The sequence below is a fragment of the Xenopus tropicalis genome, chromosome 2, assembly GCF_000004195.4.
Source record: "Xenopus tropicalis strain Nigerian chromosome 2, UCB_Xtro_10.0, whole genome shotgun sequence".
In the NCBI taxonomy this organism is placed as follows: domain Eukaryota; kingdom Metazoa; phylum Chordata; class Amphibia; order Anura; family Pipidae; genus Xenopus; species Xenopus tropicalis.
Genome location: NC_030678.2, coordinates 108,006,621 through 108,024,032, shown reverse-complemented (window position 1 = coordinate 108,024,032; position 17,412 = coordinate 108,006,621). Strand labels below are relative to the sequence as shown.

The window sequence follows — 17,412 nt, the reverse complement described above, 5'->3', positions numbered from 1 at the left end:
TTTAGCATACAAACATACAGCCCCAGACTGTAAAATCATACTTTGTGTCTATATCAGACCTTATAATATTTACTAAACTTTGAAACTATCGATCTAATACCAAATTAATGCAACCAAAAAGATAAATAAGGACACACCCAGGCCTTTAAAACAGATAGCATGGCGCACGGTTCTTTGGAGAGATGCCAGTCCTCCAATGCAACAAAAAAGGTACCAGCACCCAGAGGCATGGTATATCAGACCCAATAAAATTTACCAAGCTTTGGAATGATAGACATAATGCCAAATTAATACAACCACCCAGTCTGAACAGGGTTTTCCATCTTTCACATAGCATAACCGTCTATGAGAAATGATAGAATTGACATGCCATTCACCTTTTGTTTGATGATCATCTCATTGATTTCCTCCACGTCACCTACTGTCACTATTTGAGCCTTTAAGACACGGTCTAGCAGAGTAAGCCAATCAGTTAGCTCAGCACAAGTCCTGTTGAATTCAGCCAAGGCAGGTACTTCCAAGAGAAGTGATGATGGCATATCTGCTGATGGGACAGTGCTTCCTGTTACCAATGTCTGAGTTACCACCGAGACTGTTTGACCACCACCTGAAAAAAAACCATATAAATAAAGTTGTGCAGTCATAATTATAGATCAGAGCACTATTTCAAGGTATGCCAGGACACTTTGGCACTTTGTACAAAGGTTTTGTATCTTAACATATCTAGACTATGTGCCAATCAATTTACAGGACCAACCAATCCTAAATAAATAATAGGGCCATTTAGTTCTTAACACATACATATATATATATATATATACCTGTAAATAGAGAGAGAGAGAGAGTGCTAGTCAGCAGCACACCATAAGGTAAAGATAATACCTGGGTGCCTGTGTGAAAAAATAGTATACAGGCTCAAATGACGGCACACTCAGGATTTGTTAATAGAAGTCACTGTGCCGTCATTTGAGCCTGTGTATATATATATATATATATATATATATATATATATATATATATATATATATATAAAATAAAAAAGGAGCACTCCCTACAAACAATCACCTGCCCCAGGTGCTGGCCAGAAGTTTATGTAAATGAAGAACAGAGTGTTCGTAAAAAAGAACAAAAAAGTTTTATGAATCCAACACATAGGGGCAGATTTATAAAAATGTGAGTTTAGAGTTTAATACAAAAAAAACTCACCCACGTTCTATTCATTCCTATGGGATTTTTAGAAGTGTATTTATCAATGAGTGATAAATAATTTATCAAAGGGTGAACTCACCATTTGATAAATATGCTTCTAAAAAATCCCATAGGAATAAATAGAACATGGGTGAGGTTTTTGTACTAAGCTCTAAACCTACATTTTGATAAATCTGCCCCTTAGGGCTGATTTACTTACCACGAACGGGTCGAAATGAGGATTGGATTATGAATTTTTCGTTACCATACGATTTTGCGTAAAAACGCGAGTTTTTCGTAGCCATTACGAAAGTTGCGTAAAATCTGGCAGATTTTTATGGTTCTTTTTTAAGTCCCTTGTTTGCGGTAAAACTCGTCTTCATATATAAATTTTATATAAAAATGTAATTTAACGCGAGTAACGCACACAAAGGACTTTATGAAAAAACAAAGGTACGAAAAAACCGACGTTTAGCAAACTGCTCTTCCTCAGGGTTTTCCCTGAGGAAGAGCACCGTTGGTGCTCGAAACGTCGGATTTTTTTCAATAAACTTTTTTGTTTTTCATAAAGTTCCCTATGTGTGCGGTACTCTGCTTTGTTTAGTGAATTTTTTTGACCAGCACCTAGGGCATTCTATTGTCTGAAGGGTTGCTCCTTTTGTTCTGTATATAATATATTTTATATATATATATATATATATACTATATATTATTTATATAAACTAATATCATATAGGCTATATATATTATATATAAATATACATATTCCTATATGTGTTTGATATAAACAATGTTCATAGGGAACATACAATTTTTTTAACACAGCCTGAAAATATTTTCTTTTTTTCCCTAGGTAGTAATTAAGTCTTACAAATGTAAAGCTAGACTTTTCTCTTTTATTTTATAGGTTGAGAGAGTTGACAGTTGCTACAGTTTCTAATGATTTTCAGTGACATATTTCTCTTTCCCCCATCTTCAAATGTTCAAATGCAATTTTATGCAGACGGAATGAAAAGTAAATATACATAAGCTTCAGTGTAACTGCTGCTGGAGAATGACATCAATCATTTTAGCAATCTTCTAAGAGCCGAATTTGGGTAAAAGAGTGATTATTATATTTTACTTTGTAAAATTGGCAAATACAAGTTTGTTTACTTGGTGCAAATATAATACATGTAGGGTTACGTATAGGGATGAGTTAGCCCAGGTGCAGTAACTCATGGCAACCAATTAGCATGTAGCATTTACTAGTCACCTATGTAAAAGCAAACATCTTATTGGTTGCTATGGGTTACTGCTCCTGGGTAAATTTAGTGCCTTTTATTACATATAGGGGTATAGGGGCAAATAATACTATGCATTTCTATTTATATAAGACATTTGTGCTATCTTTACTTGTCTATATAGCAAGAACAAAGAGCTTAAACACAGACAGGGATAGAGATTAAAAATACATAACTTTCCAAAAAAACAACGGAAAAGTGGTAATTAACAGCCCAATAAAAGAAATTATAATATATAGCATTACATACAAACAAGTTATTTTGATTATTTTTGTTATTTATTAAGAAAGCACAATACACTAAGGGGCAGATTTACTAATCCACGAATTCGAATCACGAATGGGAAAAATTCGGATTGGAAAGGAAAATTTCTGAAGATCGCAAATATCCCGAAAATGCATACCAAAAAATCGTATTACTCACGATAATATTGTATTGGTGATCCGAAAGTCACAAAATTTTTGTACTGACCATTGTAAGCAGCGCCAGATCCTTTCCGAATTTTTCGCACGGGCTCGAAAAAATCGGCGAGAATACGCTCGGATCGCTCGTATGAACGTTCCGAGCGTTCGTGTCTTAGTGAATCTCCCCCTAATACAAGCTGTTTTTTCTGTTACAGTTAAACCCAGAGTGTCATGTTTTTCCTTGTCCCTTTAAGTTCACATTAACTGATTGAGGTGATGTGTGTGTGTTTGGAGACCAATGTTGAATACATGAGGCGGAATGCATACCATGCCTCATGACAAATGGGTTAGGTTTAAAATGCAGAATAAACATATATTTAAAAATTAAAGCTTATGGAGCATTTACAAAGTATGCAATCTAAAACAGAGAATTGGAATGACTCATTAAAGCAAATTTATTAACCATATTTTTCATAAACGCAGTAGCAACAGTTTTAATTTACAAATCATTGATTGATATTGATTCAGTGAATCCCCCACAGATAAGCATTAGCAAATTAAAGCAATATGCATTCTTTTTTGGCACTGTATCTGTAGGGCTCAACATTGAACACTGAACTCTATTGCCCCATAGAGAACAATTATATCCAACTGCTTACGGCAGGCAAATCAATTCTGATAAATTGGCACACTTCAAAAAAGCCAGAAGGCTTTGATATACATGCCAATTCTTTAAAACATTTTCACTTTCTTCAATGTTGGGAATATTTTCCTGGCAGTCAGAAAAGTTTTAATAAGTGTGATAAAATTCTAACTGCTGGGAATCCCTCGGGAATTCCCAGTTGAAATATTAATAAATCTGTCACTTGCTTTAATTAACTTAATCATTTCCACATACACTGATATTATGATGATACAATAAGCAGAAATGATGCCCTAAATATGTCATTTGCAATACTTTGCATGGATTCCCATTACTGAGTTTGATTGTTTCATTTCTGTCTTTCTTTGTTCTTTTTACCGTCTCACACGATTATCATATGTTCATGTTACTGTTCTGTTATCTGTCTTGCAATTCAAAATGAAAAAATACCATTATAGTATATTGTATATGTTGGCCTCTACTTTAAAATACCCTATAATAGTCCCTTTTAAATAGACAAATTACTAAAAAATGCATCATGTAGGTCTGTCCTGAAATCTCAGTCTCACATTAATATTTTTGTATCAGTATGAGCAGAGCTGCAGAGATTTCAGCAAAGACATACATTTTTCATAACTATAAAGTAGAGTGCTAAGGGAAGTGATAGATAGAGGGACTTTAGTGTGTAATATTTCTATTTATGGTCTAGCCCTTTAGACGTTGACACATTTGATCTTGCCACACTACTTGTAGAGCCTACAATGCTACCTTGAATTTTTTTAGACAGGGGCGCTTCTGCCATGAGGCAAGGTGAGAACTTTGTCTGAGGCGGCACCCTACACGGGGTGGCAAAACAACTCTCTTAGTAAAAGCAGAATTTCTTTAACTGGAAATTTTTGTGCAGGAGACAGCAATTAAACTCATTAATAGCAATAGCCAGCCACTTTGCTCCCATGTGAGTCCAAGAGAAGTAAATGTGTGGTGAGGACAGGGGAGAATTCAGTCTATAAATATTGGGCTTTAAATGTGCTAGCTAACAACCAATACTGAACAGAGTGATTTAAAAACTGATCTAATCTATTTTGCCATGGTTCACATACAAAGATAAAAATCTAAATAGCATAAAGAACTGCATTGATTAGGGTGGAATAATATTTTCAGTATTTATGTGTATTGCACAAGAACTATGCTATTAAAGGAGACTTGCACCTGACAGGAGTAACCGACACCTATTTTATGGCCAAACATCAAATAAAATCCAGGCCAATAAAAAAGTGTTACTACAGTGCTGTCATTTCAAAAGCAACAGAGTATCCCTTCCTCAGAGTTTGTAAGGGGTCTGAAACTTTGTCACTATAATAAAGTTTTAATTAGTGATGGGCAAAATAATTCGGCAGACAATGATTCACGCAAATTTCTGTGTTTTGCCATTGGTTGATTTTTTTTCACGAAACACGCTACAAAATTTGCTGTGGGAAAATTAGGCGCACAACAAAAAGTGTCGCCTGTGTAAAAGAAAAATGTTGTGATGTGCGTGACAAATTTTTTTCATGTGCATTTTCGCTGTTTCGTGAATCTTTTGAAAGATTCGCTAATTTTTCTCTGAAGCAAAACGGAACAGATTCACTCATCACTAGTTTTAATCTTTTTTTTAAAAAGTCCTGGGTGCAAAGTTATTTATTAAGTACTTTCTTTTAGCTTGCACTGAAGAGTCAAGCCTGTACTCAAGAACAAATCAGGGAAAGAACATCTAAAATAAATAAATACATTAGGGCTGATGCACTAAAGGTCGATAAGTTTTATTGCACGCTTTTTTGCATTAAAATAGACGCAAAATTAACGCGTGATACGCTACAGTATTACTGCATGCGTTAATTTGTGAGCCGAAATAACAGTAACGCATGATTCACAAACACTTAGAAGCGCTAAATATTGCATTAGTCTATGCGAAAATTAACACCTACTTGAGGCATGTGGTAATTATAGAAAAGTACAGTTCATGAGCTTTTGGCAATAAAATATGGACTTTGCAGTGGGATTTATTCAAGTATGTGTTGGCCCTAGAGTGATGCAGCCTCCAGTTTGCAGGGAAATGGTCATTTTCAGTACAGTAATTTTCCGAAAGTAATGGCATGTATGGCTAACATGGCGTGTGTTTTTTCGTACTCAGCAAATATTTGTACGCGGTGCATTGATTAACGCTCGTTCCGTCAAATACCGCACGAAAATAATCTTAACAACTAAAATAACGCAAGCAGCATCGCGTGTAAATTAACGCAAGTATGCTTTTAGTGAATCATGTGTTAAGACGCAATAACATTTTTAACGCACGTTTTATCGACCTTTAGTGAATCAACCCTATTGTGCCTTATGCACCCAGGCAGAGGTAGAGGAAACAAAGGCAGCAAACTTTAAAATGCAATAATAATTAAATGGTTTACCTTTATTGTGACAGATAATAATATTGCTAATAAGGCATGTGCGTAAAAATATTAAAATGGTATTTTATATACAAAGTATGCAACTTACCTAATTTTACATGTGGAATATTAGTATTCCACATGTTAGTATATTAGTATTACATGTGGAATATTAGTATTCCACATGTTAGTATATTAGTATTACATGTGGAATATTAGTATTCCACATGTTAGTATATATTGTATATATTGTATATATATACTGTATATATTAAACTTGAACTCTAGCAAAAATGTGAAATATTAAAATACATTTTTAAATATACAAGAAGATTTAGTTACATTACTTATTTTTAAATGACCTTCAATTAAAGCATACACACAAAATTATGTAAACTATGCCAAATCTATTTGCATATTGTTCTGAGAAAACTTCCAACATCAAAGCAGAAAGGCCTGCTGCCCAAGGTATTAACACCTTTGAAATGAAAATGTGAACGCATAATGTCCATCCCTGCAATCTGTTTGCTGCCTCCTACTATTTACAGTCTGCAGTAGTGTTTCCTGCAGATGGATTAAGTATACTCCGTTGATAATTGTCCTTCATGAAACTTTTACAAAAACATTCAATAAAATCTGGGTATCAGTTTACGCTGCATATATACTATATTGTTGTAAAATCCAAATAAAAGGCTATTTACAGTTAATCATTCTGCCCTTTCATTTAATTTTTTTTATAGCCAAAACAAATTTATGCTACAAAATGTTTCAGCTCTAAAGCTATACATGGACACGTTTTGTATGGGCACAATACACTTTTGATCCCTGTACACATATTTCACTATTGCAATGTCAAATGATTGTGATTTGCTTTGCATACTGTAAATAATAGTATACTTTATCCTCCTCAGTTCCTTCCCCTACAAAATCAGTGACACTTCCAGTAGGCCTAACAATCAGCAAAGTGCTCAGAAAAGTGAATTTCTACATTGACAAATAACTCTTGTATAGCGTGGTTATGCCATACTTGCTTCATTAGTTATACTTGCTCAGTTGCCTAGTGATATGTTTGACCTTTGCAGGCTCTGTGGCATTCTACAGAATGTAAGAAACATTGGTAGGGAGACATTTATTGAGAACCAAGAGATTTGAGATGATGGCATTCTGCCTGAAAATGAGCAGATGCATTTCAATGAATAAAACATCTTTTACGAATGTGCAGAAACCTCCTGTCCAATAGATATTATAGATCAATTTACCCTGTATTACCAATAAATCAGTATGTATACTCTTCATAATAAATTAATTAATTAATATTACCAGTTAGCGATTGAGGTAGATACAGAGTTTATAATTTTCCGTCCAGACATAATATTCTGGAAAGCTGTGAAGGACAGTAATATTTTACAGAATGGTGTGTTAAATCCTATGAAAATGTCAATTGATAGAAATTCTTTATTCAGTTTAGTTATTTAGTCTACTGTTTACATTTGCTGCATTTCTGGCTCTGACTCCTGAAACTATAGTGCAAGACTGTGATTAAATGAGCTGGTGGGACCTTGTTCCTGTAATACTGTTTTAAGAAAAATTAGATAGATAAACAAACACTGCTTTCAGCTACACGTAACAGAAGATATAACATATTTACATAGTTAAGTTGGGTTTAAAAAAAAAAGTCCATCAAGTTGAACCCCTCCATACATATATATACTGTATATATAAATATATATAAATATATATATATATATATATATATATATATATATATATACATATACTTATTCTGACCTATCTATACATAAACTATACTGTATATATAAACTTATATACATATATAGAAATATCTATATTAATTGTAGATTTTAGTATCACAATAGCCTTGGATATTATGCTTGCTCAAGAACTCATCCAGGCCCCTCTTAAAGGCATTAACAGAATCTGCCATTACAACATCACTAGGAAGGGCATTCCACAACCTCACTGCCCTCACCGTGAAAAACACCTACGCTGCTTCAAATGGAAGCTTCGTTCCTCTAATTTTACCACCACTCTTTGTAAACTATCCTTAAGCCAGTTATCTATTCCAAGTACAAATGTTATGTTCCAGGCCAATATTGCTCAATTTTATCATTAACTTTCTGTGCAGTACTGTATCAAATGTGTTTGCAAAGTTCTAGTAGATGACATTCAATGCCATCACAGAGTCACGGTTCCTGTTTACCTCATTATAAAAGGCAATTAAGTACATTTGGCAATATCTGTTATGCATAAAGCCATGCTGACACAAACCCACAGTATAGTGATTTGCAAACACCATTTTTTGAAGAGCAGACACTTCAAAAGCAAATCTTCAGGCAGATTTCTTCATAAAACTAGTTTTATTGGAGTACCATCATCGCCTTACATGTGTCGTATTCACTTAATCATAGGCCTATGGCCATAGGCAGCACCACATTAGCAATTAGCCAGTCTCTCGGCATCATGCCAGACCTCAATGTAAGTGTAGGCACAAAAGGCGGCTAGAGCGAGAAGAACTATATTGAACAGTGAGCCAATTGTCTAATGTCTTTTTGGCAGGCCCCTCACATCTCAGTCCAGAATTTAGCTTTAGAATTTAATTTGGCTATAAGGTCTTGTCAGTGTTTCAGCTGTACCAAAAAAATGGTTGAGTGCGTTTAATAGCTGAACTGGCCTCTTGCTTCTAGGCTGATTGACCTCAGATCCAACATTGGATTTATTGGCTGGATTTCCTCATGTGTGTCAAGAAATAATTGGAAACCAAAACCCCATGATAACTCAAATTTACAATATATGATATAACAACAAGTTATACTACAAGAGAATGATGGATAGTTGTGAACCCATCACTGACTCTGAGATATACCTGCAAATCCTTCAGCCCATATGTTACAGTTGGTTATGTTTCAAAAAGAGTTGTACATTTATTGGTAATGCCAAGCTGCTGTAACAGTGTGCCAGTGAGTGTTCCTGCATGACATAGTGGAAGGTATAGACCAAAGGGAGTTTTGTGTTAGGTAGAGTTATTTAAATGTATTCCTTAAGTAGGTGAATTTATAAATATATATATATATATGAAAGGCTTGCTGAATCAAAGTGTGCCAGCCTTCACATACAGTCAATATTCCAGGCATATAATTCCTATTCATTTTCAAATTCTAAACTGTCTTGCACTTGTAACCATCACAGGTCTATGGCCACATGTTTGTAAAACATATTTTTGGATGACATGAAAATATTGTTGCATCAATGGTGTTGAAATCTATGTTGTATTTTAGGCCATGATAAAAACTTCTCCCAGATTCTATTCTACAGATTTAAATGATTTTCTATTTACTATTTTCTCTGCTGTCTTCTTGACTGCTCAATTGACCCTTCACTGTTAACCATTCCTCTGAAACCCATTATTACATACCTTAATGAAACATAGGGAGCCAGAAATGGGTAAAATGGCCACAGCATTTATTCACATTTTATCAAAGAGATCACTACTATGCTCTACCATTTCTCACTGAAGATTTGAGATCAGCACTATGTCATTATATCCACCACCGAGTATTAGGCTGCCTTTACCTACAGAGAAGATGGCCCTGGAGATGCCACATGAGAACTTCAGCAGCCCTGCTGCCGGTCCTGAATCTGCAGTGTCTCTGTGATAGGAAATCCAAGCAGGCTGTCACATAGCACAAGCAGTAGTAGCGTATGTTTCTATCAATCCACTGTGTAGTCACAGGAGAGAACCTCCTTTCTCTCTCTTCTAAAATTTCCTGTGCAGTACTCTGGCAAGGTCCTACCACTGCTATGACAAATAAAACTTAAAATACATTATCTTATATCCACAGTTTTGATCCAGAAGAAGGCAAAAAAACAACCTGAAGCCAGTGCCAATTATGTTTCAAGGGAAAAAATTCCTTCTTGACCCCAATGGCAATTGGACACATTCCCTGGATCAAGCATTTGACATTCATTTAACATGAATGATACTACACAAACTCCCATGTTTATACTGTACAACGGTACAGAGACCACACTATTACAATGCATTCAGGAAAACATCCACATTTGGTTATTAATCGATAAAATGAGAACATAAAGAAGAGAAACATTGCACAAAATATGCAAAAAAAAAAAATAGGAAGTGAACTGCTTCACCCTTGACATCACCTACCTCTCCTTCTCAACCCTCAACTCAGCTTTCCCCCACCTTGACTCATGGTGACTACTGGGGATGGGTGAAATGTTTCACCAGACATGGAATTCCGCATCCAAAAATTGTCGCAAGAATAGTCTTGCATCAAAAGAATAGTCGTGCGTCCAAAAATTAGCGCAAGAATAGTTGCGGATGTCAAAAGAATAGTAGCGCGTCAAAAGAATAGTCATGGGCGTCAAAAGAATTGTCGCAGGCGACAACTTTTTTTGCCGTTTCGCAAATTTTTCGCCATTTCGCCAGTCTTTTGAAAGATTCACCAATTTTTCGGCAAAGTGAAACGGGACAGATTTACGAATTTTTCAGCGAAGCAAAACGGGACAGATTCGCTTGTCACTACCAATCACAGCTACACCTGAGTCTGCCAATCTTTAAACAAAAACCAGTGTATCTGGCTGCTGGTCATTTGGATCCCGTGTCATGCAGCTGCTGCATTTATAGCTCCAGGGTTTTCCTTCACATATTTGTATTTATTTGTTTATACAAAAATGATGTGGGAGGTCAGTGGCACTTCATTATTTGTTAGAATGAAAGTCTTTGTGTTATGCCACTTACTCTAGAATTCTAAAGAGTTTAAAATTATATTATATGTACCATTCAAGGGCATTTTCACACTCAAGAAATTTTAAGTGAGAAATGACAATTACCCAAAAACTACAAACACTCCCAACATTTATCACATGCAAGATTTGGCAAGAAAAATCATGATGAGTTTTTCGAATTTAATAAATCTCCCCTTAGATTAAGAAACCTAATTTTTTAAATTGTTAAATTAAAATTGAAAACTCTGAAAAAATTATATAAAGTATCCTACTCTGCAAGAGTTATATAAAATATTCATTATATGGGCTAACAATTTTTCAGCAAATAAAAAGCTACAGAAGAGGAGAGGCAATCACTGTGCCACAATTCTTTCATAAAATGTCAGCTTTGGCTGCTTCTGAACAATGAATCTGTGGCACTAATGCCTTTATGGTTTTTACAAAGAACATGGACTGGGCACAGATGTAAATAACATGTATCAACATGTTTAGCTAATGAAAACATTACTGAGATTTCAATGTTAAATTATTTAATTTTTGGACTGGAACAAATGATACCACTGAAAAAATAATTGATGGTATGTCACATATGGGCAGCAATGATTCAGACAATTGATAGTGCTCAGTGCTACTACTAAGCAGCACTGGGCACTATAAAACTAAAGTAGTCTAACATATTGGGGCAGATTTATCAAAATGTGAGTTTAGAGCTTAATAAAAAAAAACTCACCAACATTCTATTCATTCCTATGGAATTTTTAGAAGTGTATTTATCAATGGGTGAAAGTTAGAACTCACTATTTGATAAATATGCTACTAACAATCCCATAGAAATAAATAGAATGTGGGTGAGTTTTTTTGTATTAAGCTCTAAACTCACATTTTGATAAATCTGCCCCATTATGTTATACTAACACATGTATCAGCTTCAATAAACATGTCAATTTGTTTAAACGTGTTTCTATTTCTATTCTAAATATGTCTATTTTATAAATCTCAAAATAGATAGAACTTGATAATCTTGCCGGCTACCCCCAGTACAGTTTATATTAAATCATGCTCATAGTATTGTGTACTGATAGCACAAATAAATTATTTATAAACTAAATTTAGGTATTCACAGTTTAATCTATATTCTTTTAACACAGACAATATTACATGCTCGTGCTGTCAGTACACAATGCTATGAGGAGCAAACATACAAAGAATGGCACAAGGCAAAAATGTTCAACCAGCCCTACAATATACACCAAAAGCAACCTGAGCTATTAACCCTTTCATATGGCATTATGGTAATATGCATCATACCCATTCCACAGTTGCCCCCTTCATTGTTTATAGATTTGGTCGGATTTATGATAATCTGCCATTAATAACATTTTGTCTTGAAGAAGTATAAGATCATATAGAATCATATAGAATTCTAAGTTAGCGGTTTAATCATCTACAGTACTGTAGGTATTTGTAACGCCTTGGTTTAAAAAATAAGTATAGAATGTGAGCATTAAAAACATCTGGTTCAGAAAATAAGTGCAAAAAAGCACATTCTTGACAGCATCATTAACTCAGAGACCTCCAGTTACTTGGGAGCTATGGTATTATCAATATGTATATAAATATTGTGAGCTGGTGTAAATCAGATATATTATATTTATACACTGCAGGGAAGTGAAATATTCAGAGTGCAGATGTATGAATCATGTTGACAGCTTGGTTAAAGAAAAGCCAGGCATCTGTCACATTAATTGAAAACATTCAATGAAAAAGTAACATTTTCCAGACTTTTTACATTCATCACAACACTGGAGAGCAATGTCTTGAAATATATTTTGTATGTACACTTGGAATAAACAAGCAGGTGGTATTTAACCTTATTAAATATGGATGCTCACAGAAAATTACTTTATAAAATATACTGTAACTAAAAACGACAGGAGAGTCACAGCTACAGAGTCGAAGATTTAAGGGATTAAAAGAGCAGAACATCGTCAGTTTACTTCCAGTGAGGGATGTCCTGCTAGCTTTGCACCTGCTGGATGGTCACGACTCAGGAAAGATATTTATATACACTAGTTCATATAACATGGCTATTTGGACTTTTTCTTAAAAAAGCAGTACAATAAGGTGCAGAACAGATGGACTGTTGATGCTCACTGTCTTTTGTGGATTTGGTTTCCAAGTCAAAATGTAAAGTTACATTTAAAAAGCAGGGGCTCTCTCTACTCTCTTGCAACCAGAAAATGTGATTAATATCCCCATAAAGTGAAATACTGTCAGGGTTCTTCAGTTGGGTCAATACTCTCTGCCTGAGGGGACTGGGTGATTAGCCCATGCTATGCTATTAGTTTCTTTACTCCTCAGAAACTCAACCGGGTTGTGCTATCATCTAAAACAAACAGCTGAAGTTGCAGTCTGTGCCCTAAACTGAAATCAGCCCTTGTAGGGGAAATTTTGTTTGACAGATGTAACATTTTCTGCTACAAGGAATGATATATATATTGAAAGACTATAAGATACAATCTGCACTTGTATATACAACTGTTTCTGATAACAATCTGAGGAGACAAGCAATAAAGCAATATTTGTAAAATTTTGATTATATAATTTTTTTCAGGATATGGCAATTGACTAAATATGATTGAATTGTGGAAGCTATATATACTGTATATACTTGATTGCACCCGTTTCTTCTAAATTCCTCACTTAAACCTATCCTTTCACACTTCATATACTACATTACACAACACTTTGGTGTTCTTAGAATTGAAGATGGCAGAATATCAATATAGGAACAAGAAGCTTCAGACAGAAATAAATAGAGTTACTGGTTTAATTAGATGCAATCTTGTAGAATCTTTTTCATTCAAAGGTTAGACTTAATAAATATAAAACAGTGACTCAAATTTGTGGGGATAATTATTATGCACGCATGTGGATGCGCAGCCTTTCGTTATGACATGCAAAACTCCCTGCACACATGACAAGGAATATGCATATTGTGAATAAGAAATTGCATGTTCTTTCACCCATGACATAGGCTATTTTCAGCCTCCTGGCATAACTCAAAAAAAAGAAGTATGGATGCACATGAAGACAGATGGTTACAAGAAAAGCCAGATGTTTTACATTTATTAACGTCCACCTTTATTTTAATGTATGTTCATCCTACTAAATTCTATTACTTTTTGTGTATTCCAGTTCACTTGCATATTTCCCTGGGAGTTATACTGTTTGTTGCAGTTTACCTGATCTGCTATTAATAACATTTTGTCTTGAAGAAGTATAAGACATTCAGAAGACTAGAACATCATTGGCAGGTTGGCAAAAAGTAGGGATATACTGAATTCCCTATGTTTTGGTTCCTCCGAACCCTAAATACTTTGTGAAAGATTATGCCGAATACTAAACCGAAACTGAATACTAATTTGCATATGGAAATTAGGGTAGACGCTGATATTTTTTTTTTACTTCAGTGTTCATATAACCAAAAGTCACATGATTCAGTTTGGCCAGAAACTTGGATTTGGCTGAATCTGAATCCTGATGAAAAAGGCAGAATCTTCACCGAATCCCGAACCAAATTGTGGATTTGGTGTATCCCTAACAAAAAGCATATCCAACTAATAGCATTTCAACTTTCTTTCTTCTTATGGATATTAAGATAGTAGATCTGGTAACCAGAATGCATTGGTCCTGAGATTTTATGTAAAAGGGGCCTTTTGATAAAAACACAGTTCCTAAGCATAAATGTACAAAATGATTTGCTTTGCCTCTAGCATAGATTTACAGTATACTAGTTTCAAGTACAGTGTGCTGTCTTAGTTCTATAAAAATAAAAAACGCAAATTAAAATGGGCACCATGTAGGATGCACCTCCAATGCAGTGATGCCAGTGTGCAAGCTTGTCATGTCAACATGTCACATTTGGTTTGATAAATTTAAATGAATAGACAGCAGGGACCCGAGTTCAATACCCTAATATAGGACTTATTCTGCAACTGCCTGGTAGAGATGTAGCGAACTGTTCGCCGGAGAACTAATTCGCACGAAATTAGGGTGTTCGCAAGTTCGCAAGTTCGCGAACTTTTAGCGATGTTCGCAATTTTGGGTTCGCCTTAGCTGGAGCCAAATTTTGACCTCTCACCCCAGAGCCAGCAGATACATGGCAGCCAATCAGGCAGCTCTCCCTCCTGGACCACCCCCGGACCACTCCCTTCCATATATAAACCGAAGCCCAGCAGCCATTTTACATTCTGCCTGTGTGTGCTTGTTGAGTTAGCATAGGGAGAGAGCTGTGCAGGGGTTTGAGGGACAGTTTAGGTAGCTTTGCTGACTAGTAATCTACTTTCTACTGCTCTGTATGTAGCTGCTGTGGGCAGCTGTCCTGCTGATCTCATCTGCTGTAACCCGATAGTCCTTGTAAAAGCAGTTTATTACACAAGTTTAGAAATGTAGTGTGATTTCTGCCCTTTACAGCACAAAACGCAACGCTGTGTCAACAACGTATTTTTCAGAGACATTTTTGCCCTTGATCCCCCTCCTGCATGCCACTGTCCAGGTCGTGGCACCCTTTAAACAACTTTAAAATCAGTTTTCTGGCCATAAATGGCTTTTCTAGGTTTCAAAGTTCGCCTTCTCATTGAAGTCTATGGGGTTCGCAAAGTTCGCAAAAGTTCGCACTTTTTGGCAGAAGTTCGCAAACGGGTTCGCGAACTTTTTTTGTGAGGTTCGCTACATCCCTACTGCCTGGGTGTGTTCTAAATTGCTTTCCTGGTCTGATTTTGACTCTTGTTTTTTGACTCTGCAATCATGGTCTAACTATCCTGATTGCCAGAAGCCCTGACCTGTGCCTGAAAATGACTAAGAGACGGTCAGTAACTCAAGCTTCCTCCTTGGTGCTGACTATAATCCCATTAGGTGCCGAGCAGGTAATAATAATAATATTAATAATAGTAATTATAATAATAACAGTAATGATTATATAGGCATTATGGTTGAACTTGATGGACGTATGTCTTTTTTCAACCCAACTTACTATGTTACTATGCTACTATGTTACTATGTTACTATGATGTATCTGGCTCTATACCTATGGCAAATTAAAAGAATAAGAGTAAACCTTAAACACACCCTATATTTGTATAAACTTATAAGATTAAAACACTTAAAATATAGTTCTTTGTACACCACTCTCATGCTGAGTCCTGTTCAAAATACATTGTGCTTTTCTGCTAGCAGGGCAACACAACACACTCAAAAAATGTAACTTTGTTGTTTTCTCCTGCCCCATACTTACCTTAATACAACCTGCAAAAAGAATTCCTTAACAAAAAAATAGAAAGTCCCAAAGGGCCCATTGATCATTGTATAACAAAAAATACGTTAGCTTATCACGTATTAAAACGTATTAAACGCGTATTAAAAAACTAAGAAAATGTGGCTGCGTGTAAAAAGTTTATGCTGTCATGTGGTCTTGTGGGTTTAAATAATGTGTGGCAGACAATGAGAAAGTTTGAGGCATGCCAGTCACTTAGCATGTTTGATCATAAGAGGTTATTTTAAAATAACGTGTTTCTATAATTTTATGGCAATGCATTTCTAACTATATAACTCATTGACCTGGCTGGTGGGAGTACCAAGGTGGTGCTGGCAATGGGTGTGAGAATAGAGGCATCTTTAATCAAATTGGATAATTGATTTAGGTGCTATTTTGACACATTGTGAGTGAAAAGGTGTTTGGGATATTTTGATATTGTTACAGTTTAGTATTTCAGCTGTAATTACATTCACTTTATATACAGACAGTAGGAACCAGCTAGGTTATCGGACATTTTTAACATCACTAATATTTCAAAACTATAGTTTTTGTGCTTGTGAGTATAAAACCTTATTATCTATACTCTGTGTCGAGCAGCAGGGAGGATGCCCCCTGATTCACTGCTTGCATTCACTTGCACATGGACACTTTCCTATGTATTTTAATATGGACGTTTTTAGGGGAACTTCTATTGTCCTTATTTGAGACAAATTTAAAATGTGTCTAATTCTTGGTAAGAATAGGTAAGACTTGCTATTTATGTAAATATATGTTGTATATGCACAGGTTCTATGTTGCATAAACTTTGCTTCTGCCATGTTTCTATTTAAGTCACTGCAATGATATGAATGCCTGACTTTTACTTGATTTCAATTCCCATTAACAACAGATGCTTCAAATAATAATTCAAAACTTACAAGTGTCAGTTCACTGGTATTAAAACATACAATTTGCAATTGCAGCTTATTGTACTTGTACTCATTTCATAACTTAGATTTTTTAGTTTGCATTAAAGCTCAAAGCTGCCCATAAATGCCAACATACAGTATAGTGTAAAGAGGCTTAAAGCCTACCCTGCACTAGACTTTTACATTGATATGCATGGCAGGGTTCCAGTTGCGGTAAGTTTCCTATGATTAGTATTATCAGGTAATGAGGTCTGGCTGATCTTCTGTTGAATTTGCAAGATTAATTACACTGAAGATACACTTCACTTTAAATTAGATAGTAGGGTCAAGGTAAACTGAGAAGTCAATTAAAAAAATTCCCTTTAGAGTTTTCATGTATACATTTTCTCAGTAAGATAATTGGATGAAGATGTACTGGTTAGTAATAATTGTGTCCATGTCTACTAAACCTAACTACCGTAGATTATTTTCTCTGTTCCCGT

The 17,412-nt window shown here is 35.2% G+C and overlaps 1 protein-coding gene across 3 annotated transcripts in view; it reads right to left on the bottom strand.

The window, feature by feature from the left end:
* The window catches only part of dmd.3 (LOC105946662), a 1,093,908-nt gene that overhangs the window by 386,410 nt on the left and 690,086 nt on the right, over positions 1-17,412 (bottom strand). For all 3 annotated transcript variants that reach the window (XM_031897001.1, XM_031896997.1, XM_031896998.1), the window contains one exon: positions 378-607. In XM_031897001.1, the coding sequence (XP_031752861.1) occupies positions 378-607 (230 nt within the window). The remainder of the gene's footprint in view (positions 1-377; positions 608-17,412) is intronic.